At 39.8% G+C, this 11,945-nt stretch overlaps 1 protein-coding gene across 2 annotated transcripts in view; it reads right to left on the bottom strand.

Moving 5' to 3' along the window:
* Positions 1 to 591: 591 nt before the first annotated feature.
* The window catches only part of LOC110988243 (general transcription factor 3C polypeptide 1-like), a 25,472-nt gene continuing 14,118 nt past the window's right edge, over positions 592 to 11,945 (bottom strand). For both annotated transcript variants that reach the window (XM_022251576.2, XM_022251578.2), the window contains exons 23-35: positions 11,565 to 11,824; positions 10,614 to 10,718; positions 10,367 to 10,489; positions 9,793 to 9,890; positions 9,077 to 9,239; positions 8,591 to 8,722; positions 7,700 to 7,841; positions 6,583 to 6,662; positions 4,865 to 6,012; positions 3,715 to 3,904; positions 2,699 to 3,246; positions 2,063 to 2,255; positions 592 to 1,734 (exon numbers count right to left, since the gene is read on the bottom strand). In XM_022251576.2, the coding sequence (XP_022107268.2) occupies positions 1,573 to 1,734; positions 2,063 to 2,255; positions 2,699 to 3,246; positions 3,715 to 3,904; positions 4,865 to 6,012; positions 6,583 to 6,662; positions 7,700 to 7,841; positions 8,591 to 8,722; positions 9,077 to 9,239; positions 9,793 to 9,890; positions 10,367 to 10,489; positions 10,614 to 10,718; positions 11,565 to 11,824 (3,344 nt within the window). In that variant the 3' untranslated portion in view covers positions 592 to 1,572. The remainder of the gene's footprint in view (positions 1,735 to 2,062; positions 2,256 to 2,698; positions 3,247 to 3,714; positions 3,905 to 4,864; positions 6,013 to 6,582; positions 6,663 to 7,699; positions 7,842 to 8,590; positions 8,723 to 9,076; positions 9,240 to 9,792; positions 9,891 to 10,366; positions 10,490 to 10,613; positions 10,719 to 11,564; positions 11,825 to 11,945) is intronic.

Here is an 11,945-nt window from a genome sequence, read left to right as displayed (position 1 = left end):
TCCAGATCAGTGCGAAACAGTGTACAGTTATTGCAATCATTTGCCGTTAGTCTGTTGCACAAAAAGCATGACAACAAACATGCAAATTGGGCTTGTGCCCAGGATTAACTTACAGACTTTGCCAGGAATAATGCCAGCCCATCCACTGCCCCCAACATTTTCTTTTTGAAAATAAAAATAATTATTTTGCTTCATCTGAGCCTCAGAAATGCATATTAAAAGGTTATATTGCACTGCCAAATTTTAATTTCCCCCACTCCCATTTCGTCCTGAAACCACTCTTTCGCTGTATCCACTTCAATGGATCCTTACAAAAAGTTAAATCATGTGAGTGGCACTATTATCTTCATTTTTTCGGCAGGCAATATCTCAGATTCACTGTTGGTCAAGTCATAAAGCCAAGAAACAAAATGGTTAAGTAAAACAGCTTAAACAATCAACATTCCCGACTCATATCCCACTTAAACACCTGTATGTGCTTCTGTATACTCACAAAAGGATAAAATGTATACATAATTTTGTAAAAAATTGTGTGTTTATCACTGATGTTGAGTATATAACCAAAGAAGGTATACACACGAAACAAATCAGTTTGGTTTCTTTACTGTACACAAATATACAAATGAAGTTTATTCCTAATATATTTTTGATGCAATATTATCACTGGGATGGGATATTTTAATGTTCTAAACCAGTTTATTCATAGGCAAACTGAAACATTTACCCTTACTGAAAAGGAGAAATGAATAAATCCACTTGTTAGACAGAAATCTTTGCAAGTCAATAAGTAAAATACTTTCCAAAAATTACCTTGATTTATTTAATGCTCATAGTAATTTAAATTCCAGATGCAAGAGACAGAATTTATGAAGTCAAATTAGATCACTAAGCACTTTTAATTCAAAAAGCCTGGAACAGTTATACTTGGAAAACACTTGTTAGGAACATCAATGCTCTTTAAAATGTACACATTTCCCACTGACAACAGCCCTGAAAACTTCAAGTGTTTTAATGTTAGACCATTGATCTGCCAGGCACCTGCATACTCACAATAATGCTTCTCACTGGAAAGGCGCTATAATCCAAATCAAGTATTCCAAAAAGAACAGGAACAGTCGCATTTAGGAGACAGTTCCACAAGACACATTTCTTGATAACATCAAAATAAAGTACATCATATTAAGTTCTAAAAAACAAGAGGTCCCACTTTCATTGTTAATTACATAATCTCTTTCAGGTGAAAGGGTGCAAATCAATCTCTTGGAAGGATGTGACATTTTAAATCACAGCAGTTAACATTAAATGCCTTGATGTTGGCTTCTAAACCCTTAACCTACAATGAGCCAGTTTGATACATGTATTTCAAAGGTCAATGGCCTTCAAGGACAAAGCACGGGTGTGTGTCAATCCATGACAGCGCTCATAGGACAGACCTTGTGTATACATATTGCTGTTGCCAAATGACCTTGGACACGCTTATTTTTGGGAATGTGCTGCTGGAATATTGCAATGGCTCACTGTTATGCATGTATTTTGTAAATCTCAATGTCCCTTGTTATCTTCAGTTCTTTTTTATTCTTGATCACCAAACAAGGCTCCCATTTTCACCAAACAGTTGATGGTGGGTTGGTAGAAGTAGACTTTGGGCTGGGGCCTTGTCTCAGCAGTACCAAATAGCTTTGGCTTGGGAAGGGTTACACAGTGCCTAGTGATTAGGCCCAGATCTGACATTATCTACAAGAGGAAAATTAAAAGGGAAAGTTATAAGTCTCAACCGAAATATAGCAATTTTGCAAAGAAACTTAATCATAATGAAATAATAAAACCGAATAAAATTGACATTTTCCTGACAGTAAAGTGGGATGTGATTTGTCTCCTTAAGGGCTGAAGAATTTTTCCAACTCGGATGTTCTGAGATGCAAGAAAACGCTTCCAAATTACACAAAAAAAGAGAGGGTAAAAGAGCAACAGAAAAGAACAAAAGTTGTTAGGGAGTGGGAAAACCTACAAAATCATACCCCTGCAATGAAATGATGTAAAACAAAGGGAATTCCAAACAAACCTGAAGGAGCTTGAGCATGTGAACCTTCCTGAAAACATCCTTGAATCGGTAGACTATCTCCGATTCCTTGATGCCTGGCTCCGACAAGATTTGGAGGACGATACCTTTAATTATTCGAACTAGCTCTGGCTGATTTACCTCACCATCCATCTTCAGCCACGGGTACGGGACAAACTCAACAGGCTCATAGATGCTAAAAGGGACAATGAAATGGACAAGAATAGTTTCTGCAATAACAGCGAGTTGACAGAAGTTGCTTTAACCTTTATGTAACAACTGGTGTTACCGACAGCTCCTGTGCTAGTTTTTATTGATGGGAGTACAGTAACATTTCTATGTAACGTTGACTTCATTTAATGTAACAAAATATTTGAAAAAGGTCACAAAGTTGCCCAGCTCTTTTGTCTTTTTGGTATGAGTAGCCTGAGACACTTTGTTTAAAAGGTTGAACCAAAATAAGACTCAAGCTGAATGCTCTGAAAGACTACTGGGTAATGCACATTTCTTATTTTCAAATCAAGTTTTCGGCACAGTGTTGCACATAATTTTTATAAGGTTATCTCAAAACAATTAGTGGCTGATCAGTGAACTTGACCACACAAGTAACACATCTCATTATTGACAGTTGCTTCTTACCCCTCAAAGACCTTGGCAAACTTCCTCTTGGTTGCTCTACTAGGATCTGAATCAGTTGATGGGTGTCCACCTGCTGAAGTTGCTACCTGAGTACCATCTGATCCTTGCTTTACTGCTGCTATGCCGTCCTCTACAACCTCTTCAATCTCTTCAGTTACATTTTCAGGGGACTGTATAATTGTGACCTCCTGATCACCTTTGACCTGTGACCCTTGACCGCAGTTGTCATCCTGTGGAATGACTTCAGCTGCTTGACTTGACCCAGACACAGGACTTAACCTTTGACCTGGTCCAGACTTTGAGATATTCTCAAATGGATCCTCAGTTAAATCAACAGTCTCAATATTCCTTATCTCCTTTTCTACCATGCTACTACTTGAAGGTGCATCTGTACCAATATCTGAAGGTTTGTCAAGACATGGTCTCTTTGTGTGAGAGCTGGAATCAGCACATTGGATACGGTTGACAAGTTTCTGTGAATGGACCATCCACAGCGAAGCATGTTTTGTAGCAACTAAGCGGAGATCATTGGCACCCACTTCCACTATCTGAACAAAAAGAGTCCACCGCAAAATTAGCGAGACATCCTTATGCAAACGGAGAATGTGTTGATATCTTTAAACAAGACAAATTAAAAATTTGTTAAAAACACTACAAGTACGTTTTCTTCACGATGTGCAAGTCACTCACTAAGACACCCTCATATAATCGAGAGTGCAATTTGTCTCATGAACTAGTAAGTGTAAAAAGAGAATCATCCTCATGTCCTAACAAAACAGAAATACCGTAGGACTCCACTTAGAGATATTAAGTATGATTTTCTTTAAGGAGTAAGACAGCTTTGAGTATTATGCTTACAGAAATACAGTCACCATGCCAGATATTGAGTGGGTTAAGTTGTTAAGAGATCCTTTTTTAATAAAACATATAGTTACAAATTATTCAGTTTTATTCAAGTAAATACCTCTAACTGTACTGTGCCATTAAATTAGACTTAGGGACAATCAGTGACATACCATATGCTGTTCGAGTAACATAGTGATGCATTTCTCCAAAGGTATTCCGACAGTGCTTCCCGCTGTTATCCTTCCCACAATCCTTTTCACTTCCTCCACGACCATTCCATGGAACCCAGCTTCTGTGATCTTTTCATAAATTTGGATGACGACAGATGTTGAAGTCATATCCAGACCGTTCTCAATGAATCTTTGATTCAAACACACAAAAAAAATGAGTAAGCACTCTCTTTAAGGTAATCAAACAAAGCAAGAATGATTGGTAAAAAATCAGTAAGTGCCACTATGATCTAATCTGCTTATATAAACCATAAATGCCTATCAGCTACTAAACAGGATCAATAAGATTAATAAACTAGAAGAAGTTATAATTTGATACATGCTTTATGGTGGGAAAGTGAATAAAGTGACGCCTATCCTTGAAGCAAAATGAGAGCAAATGTGAACAATCAAATGTAAATGTAAAATCCTTCAAAAATTCATCATTTCATTTAACGGTCGTTTATAGCCGCACAAAGTAATCTTTAGGCACAACTCTAAGTTGACAGGTAACCTTCATTGACGCCCGAGTATATCAACCAGGCCTGCAGCCTTGTAAACATAGCCCAGATTGTGCGATGTTGTATAACTGTCTTTTGTTCACGAACCTGGCTCAGTGCACTGCTGACCTCTTTTCAATAGGGGCCAGATTAGCACACAGCGGTGCTGTGTGACTCATCGTTGCGGTGGTGAAGCGCTTTTGTCCCCGGTGGTAATCCGCTTGCTCTCAATACCCCAAACCCTGGTATACGGTTTCAAAACCAGGCTTGATTATCACCACTTTTGAGAGTGAAAAATGTCGGTAATGCCCAGCAGCCTGGTCTTTTGTTTGGAGTACGGTCTTTTGTTACAGGGCCCTGTTTCCTTTGTCCGAGTTCGGAGACCCCGGCCACGCATATAAAGCATACGTCTCCGATTCCGGGGTCCCTGGCAGGAAGTGGTTTAAGAACGTACATCAAACCTGTAGCCTCTAGACCACAAGAAATGATAAAATAGAATAGCAAAAAACCCAAATACCACAATAAAAAACATTTTATACTTTAGATATTGGTTTAAAAATAGTTGTTGGATAAACTATAACATAAATTTTTGTAGCCCAAAAAGTAATTACCTCTTTGTAAGTTCTTGAGAACTGGCCATTTCCTGTTTGATAACCTTGCCTTTGCACAACTCGTCAAGGTAGGAAGCTTCTTGAGAGAAATCTGATGACTTACAGAAAGGCTCCATTTGCACAATTTTTTCACAAGGTCTGAGCAGGTACTCTAGGAGACTTGCACAGGGGCGGAATTCTTGATGAGCTTCACCACGACATACAGGGTTTGTTTCTTTCATGTGAAGCTTTATGTTGAAGGCATTTAAAGCGATGTTGTCCTGGAGTGCAGAGATTCTCCGTCCACAGACCCCTGGAGCATACAGGCCTTGAACAATCATCCACTTGGTGAAAGAACTCTGTGAGGCTGTGAGGCACTTCATTGTAGCATTACGTAGCTGAGGTTTGAGGTTAACCTTATCCAGACTTGCAACCTCCTGATGACTAAAGGATGTACTGACGGTTTTCTTTTGAATGATAGCAGCTTGTGCAGTTGGTTGTAAATCAGAACTCTTTGCTTCTTGGCTGGCAATACTTGAAGCATCCCCAGCTCCACTCAAAGTGCTTTCACAGGGTGGTAAAGTATCCTCACGACAAACTTCCCGATCTCCTGAGCAACTCACGGCAGGTTGGTTAATGGTCTGAAAGTAGCAGTGGTCCATGTCTCTGACAGATTGCTGGAATGAAGGCATCTGGCTTTCTGTCGTATCAGATGGCTGTTGATCCACATTTGTGCTCGATACACCCTCAGCAAGTTCATTCAGTTTATCCATGACATTTTCATCATCTGTGTTGCTGATTGCAGAATTTCCAAGATTAACCACAAGCGACTGATCTCCCATTGGTTCAGCCATTATAGAAGTCTTGTCTTTATCATCTTCATCTTCAAATCTGACTCCTACAACACTCTGTCCACTGTCTCTCACTCCTATTCCCTGGGAAGTACGATCAACAACCCTTTTCACATCCACCTGAATGTCTGTCCTCTCGTCTCCATCTTGTTCCTCTTCTTCATCCTCCTCATCGTCTGTGTCATCTTCAGAGTCACTGTCAGAGTCTGAGGAGTCTCCATCTTTCTTCAGCAGTCCACTCTTTTGTAGAAAGGTCTGGTCAATCAGAGTACTGTCCAAGACAATTACTTTCTTGGGTATGATGATTTTGCAATTAACCTGTGAGTGGACAAAAATCACTATGTAAATTCACATTAAATTATCTGTTTAGCGTACGATTTCAATGTTGAAATAAGGTCAACTTAGAAATAAGAGACATTGAATAACGCAGTGGTGACAAAGAGGTAGAAACCCATTTTATGCCCAAAAACTTGCTTCAAATCAGAGCCAATATAGCTAACATAATGTAACAAGTACAGTTGAGAGCCTTTATTAGATAGAAGCTTTGATACAAGTTGGCCAAAATCCATGAACCTATCATCCTGGTGCATTGATGTTGGAAAACTCTCTGACTGGCCTGTAACTTTCTCAGTGTGGCAATACCTTACACTATCTCCAGAAGGATTTACAAAGGTCTGTGATGTTTGTGGATACACTTCAAAATCGTGCATTTCCTCCTATACGTCTGATCATCTTGACAAAAGACATACCATTTTAAGTATTCTAAAAAAGGTTTTCTTAGTTTTAATGGTAACACAAAACAATTTGTAAAGACAAAATCTATATGAGAAAAGCAGGCAAAATGCACACTGTTATTCTTCGCAAGACACAAAAATACTTTTACTGAACCTGGTCTGTTGATATCAGGAATATCTGACATGCACAGGCTCCGCAGGTGACATTGGGGAAAGATACATCTTCTTTGGGAGCTGAAAAGTTCAACATCAACAATAAACACAGCATACAATTAGCATGCAGTATAATTGACTCTTATTTCATAAGTACACGTACGTAAATAAGCATATGCTGTGTGTAGAACATGCTATGTAGCAAATACAGACTTTAAGAGGTCATGTGTGATCCAAAGGTCATGAAATCAAAAGGTCATATGAGGTATATACCCTTTGAAGGGTAGAAAGCAAATTATTGGCTTAGCAAGTAACTTAGCAATGACTAATATCTGTTCAAAGATTGGGAAAGAAATCCCTATGAGCTACAAATATGAACATAATCAAGCATGAACTGAGTATCTTATGTAATTCCAAGTCATTTAGACACATCCATGGTGAAGTGGAGGGATATGATACCAGGCAAAGAGGAAAATTTCTCTTCAGAGAGTAAAACCTTGGTTTTGAGAAAATCGTATTTGAAGTTGGTCTCTTTTTCAAAAGCTTATTTCCCCAGTATTTAGCTTTGACTTAACCAAAGCTACTTAAGGAAAGAGGAGATCTTAAATGACACAACACTGCCAAAAACATTTATAGAAGTCCATTGGAATTGTTTATTTAGTAAACAAACAAATTTGCCTCTTTGTGAAAACAATAACATTCATGTGACTTTTATCTATTCGTGAAAACAAGTGCTACTGTGCTATAGCATGTGCCAGGTGCAAAATTGTTACCTTTGTATACATTTCTGGCGTCAAATTTGCCTCTTCGTGAAAACGCAAAATGCGGAATAATTGAAATTTGCCCCACATTGATCATCATGATTTGGCTGATTTCCATTGGTTTTAGTAAATAATGATTACGCCAAATTGTAGGCTTTACATACTCAAGATGATTTTGCTAAAAACAGAAATTTGAAAAAACAAAAACCATGATTGTGGACCAAAGTGTCTCATGGTAAAAATAGTGATGACATGCAGGACACGGAATGGATAGTGACACAAAATCTGCCTCCTAAGGTTCCCTCCCTGGCAACAAGGCAATGAGGTCATGAATGTGTCATGTCAGTTATCAGTAACCTGATTTCTGTAACTTCCGATAGCAGTTAGTGGCTTCACTTGGTAGTTCCTGTGGCATACTCTTCTTGAAGAGCTTGAAGTATGTAGGGGATAGATGATGCTTCACAGGCAGGCAACCAGCAAACCTTCGCTTGGCTGCTTTCTGCAATAGATCAGGATTGATTTTAAAAAGTTTCTTAGCTCAAATATTAATTTGCCAAAATTAGTAAAAACAGGTTAGCAGTCAAATGCCACTGCATGTACCCTGCTTGTAAGTGACATTCTGCTAATTTTGCTAAGTATAATTATACCTTGCATGAATTTCTGTTAGCTGGTTTAAATTGTTGCAGGAATGGACAGGTACAATGTTGTCTGTGATGTCTAAAAAGCAAAGTCAAAATCAAATGGCTGTGACTGAAAACAATATGTGAACCTATGGAAGAAAGTGACTATCAACTGTGGCTACTTCTTATACACATGTGTAATAATATAAGCCATAGCCAATTGATTTGGACATACCCAGTTTGGTACATGAGGCTAGTTTGCTGTATTCAGCTCTTTAAAGTGACATGCTAAAAACCCCTCAAAAAGGGAGCGATCTGTTGTCACTGGTTTATTTGTGCAACTTTTGCCAATCAGAAGCACTATACGTCAGACATGTTTTACATTGACAGTGATACTTAACATTTTGATGTGAAGGGGAACTTGAGAAAAGAACCACTTTGGAATGTCCTCTGAATACCAACATAAGCACTTTGTGTTTGTCTCCATGTTTAAAGCCACTTCGCAATTCACGCAAATTTGACGACAGACTGTGTGGCATGTTTGACCCTAAGAATGGACTTGGATCTAGGGGCACCTATGACATCGACAATGAAACTAATGTGGCAAAGGTCACCAAAGGTCACTTACGTTACGACTGACAACGCCCTGTGTTCTACAGAAGAGAAAGACATCATGTAGCAAGCTCTCATCATATTGATTAAACAGATTAAAGACCAATCTTGCATTGTAGTCACTACAAGACTGGGTATTCAGTGTGATCTACGTGAGACAAACAACACAAATATTTCACAATTAATTATAAACATCAGCAAGGGTACAGCAAGTTAATAATGAAGGAAAGGTTTTGATTTTGAGGGTGTCCACAATGGGGCTGGAGAGATTTTCAAACTAGAGGGAGGGGCAGTTGTAAGACCATCGGGTATCAGCCATTAATAGACAGATCCATTAACCCTAACAGTCCTCCAACAGGTGAAGGATTGAGGAGTGTTAGGGTTAAGCCCTGTCTCACTATAGGACTTTCCAAGAATGGGGGAGGGGGCCGCCCCCGGTTGAGAATGGGGTACTGGCCTCCCCACATTGGTCACCAGTGGCTGTCCAACGTTGATTCCTCACCATTAATATGGTATGCAACGTAAGTCTCCTCAAGTCAGTGGCATTCTCATCTTTGAAGAACACCTTGTTGGTGGAATCCATTTGAGCCATGGGCACTACAGAATAGTTGCTATGGAGACTGGGGATGTCATCAGGTAGAATGTTGTTGAACCCATCCACAAACCTGTCACAGGAAATTGGTTCGCATGGTTATCTTAAAGGAAAGATCATGTTTACATATTCCTCTGTTTTTCACTGTTTTAAGTCTCTGGTTTGGTATCAACCCAGAGCAACGGCAATTCTGCAACTTCTCTCAATAAAAACTGAGAAACAATCCTATTGAAAGTTTATGTTCAGGGATATTTTCTGGAGTATTCCTTTAACATCCACAATGGATATAACAAGTCTTCTCTGCGCAAATTCAGAAATACGCAATGGAGCATTAGGAGCATTTATCTTGCAGAAATCTTTCACTAATTGTTGACATGCTAGAACTGATCGTACTTTGGAAAAATGTATTCATTTAGAATACAGAAATCTTTATCCCATGCATAACTGTAACTTGCAAACATTTTTAAGCTATTCTCAGTATTCGTTAGTCAAATGCACATTGCTACTAAAATCATGAGCAAATAGTGACTCGTAAATATAAAGTATTTCACAGCTAACTAAATATCAAATAGTGGAGGGGTTATTTTTCCAGAAAAATTTCAACAAAACAGAAATGGCTGATTTACGTGAATTTTGCCTGGAGTCGGTCAAGGAGCTCTTCATATTCCTCAGCAACAGTTTGAAAACACCTGTCTGGTCGTGGTTTGATACTATCCAAAAAGGCCTGCATTTTCAAAACAGGAAAAAACCTCAATATTTGGATACATTACAGAACTTGTTTCAACGTAAGGTTGCACAAAGGCACTGAACTTGTTAACAGTGGAGTGTAGCTATGATTAACCACTCAACCTGTTAACTGCGGAGTGAGGCTGTGATTAACCACTAACCTGTTAACAACAGAGTGTAGCTATGATTAAGCACTCAACCTGTTAACTGCGGAGTGAGGCTGTGATTAACCACTAACCTGTTAACAGCAGAGTGTAGCTATGATTAACCACTCAACCTGTTAACAGTGCAGTGTGGCTATGATTAACCACTCAACCTGTTAACAGTGGAGTGTGGCTATGATTAACCACTCAACCTGTTAATGGCGGAGTGTGGCTATGATTAATCACTCAACCTGTTAATGGCGAAGTGTGGCTATGATTAACCACTCAACCTGTTAATGGCGAAGTGTGGCTATAATTAATTTAACCTCACCTTGTCTTCTTTGACCTCCCCTAGGCACACACGGAAGTTCATGCGGAACTCTGGGTGGTGCATGAGACGAGTAGATCGTTTAGCGAGCACTCCTGCATCCTTCATTTCCAGATTAATAGCATTCTGTCAACGAAGGACAGAAAACAACTCCATTACAAAATCTCCACGCTGCACCTAGATGGAATACTATGGAGAGACCACAGACTTGATTTGCTAGTAGTACGTATGATAAATATCAACTGCTTACAGGAACTTTCTTGGAAAACACCTGTTGCACCGTCTCCCAGGAGATGAAGCTGGTAATGGCCTTGTCTCTGTTGAGAAGTGCTGAGGCAACTTTACATAGGAGTAGCTGTCAAAAGATGTAGAGCCAAACTAAGACCTTCAGAAAGGAGTATCAACCTAACTCCAATGAAGTATCCAGATTGAAGCCAACAAAGTTCCAGTGATGGAATGTGATCACCATAGGAACAAAAAACACCTTAACTTAAGACCATCTATCAAATCTCATCTAAATCTACTTTGCCCTTCTAATCTACATGTAGCCTGAGAAAATGAACTCATCAAAACACTAAACAAACCCACTGTGGCTAACCAACCCATCTTTCCCCACTCACACCCCAGCTAACTCAACCTAGCCCAAGCCAGCCCCTTACCCACTCAGTCTGACCAAACCCAACTCTCTCCACTCACACCTCAATCTAACCCAGTCTAGCCCAAGCCCACCCAAACCCACCCAAAACCCACTCTTACCAAACCCAATTCTTTCCACTCACACCCAATCTATGCCAGCATAGGCCAAATCCACCCCTAATTCACTCTAACCAAACCCAACTCTCTCCACTCACACCTCAATCTATCCCAGTCTAGCCCAAGCCCACCCAAAACCCACTCTTACCAAACCCAATTCTTTCCACTCACACCCAATCTATCCCAGCGTAGGCCAAATCCACCCCTAATTCACTCTAACCAAACCCAACTCTCTCCACTCACACCTCAATCTAACCCAGTCTAGCCCAAGCCCACCCAAAACCCACTCTTACCAAACCCAATTCTTTCCACTCACACCCAATCTATCCCAGCGTAGGCCAAACCCACCCCTAATCCACTCTAACCAAACCCAACTCTACTCCACTCACACACCAATCTAACCCAGCTTAGCCCAAGCCTGCGCCTATCAAAGCTCAAACCAGCTTACCAGACTATCCTCCGCTGGACTCCAAGTGAACACCTTGCGTGTGATGATGCCCACAGCTCGTTTTTGCTTCTGTTGTAGTTTTTTCTCCTCTTTGACTTTCTTCTTCTCTTCCCTACGTTTCTTACGAGCAATCTTTGCTTCCGATTCCACCTTTGGTGCAGACGATCTCTTACGCTTCTGTCCTTTTCCACCAACTGTCTCCGCCTTGTGCTCATCAACATCCACCGATCTGGTCTTCACAACCACATTTTCTTTTGCACCTGCAGGATTTGATTGGTAAGGAATCCTTTACTGAATCAGGTTCTGTTAAATCAAACTAAACATGAGACTGGATTTACATACACATGTGTACATGAGTCACATCAACTCTTTTACCATTTC

Source organism: Acanthaster planci, linkage group LG04, assembly GCF_054643075.1.
Source record: "Acanthaster planci isolate LZ-2023a linkage group LG04, COTS_SCS, whole genome shotgun sequence".
In the NCBI taxonomy this organism is placed as follows: domain Eukaryota; kingdom Metazoa; phylum Echinodermata; class Asteroidea; order Valvatida; family Acanthasteridae; genus Acanthaster; species Acanthaster planci.
Note: the sequence above shows the minus strand (reverse complement) of the source record. Positions and strands in the feature narration are given on the sequence as shown.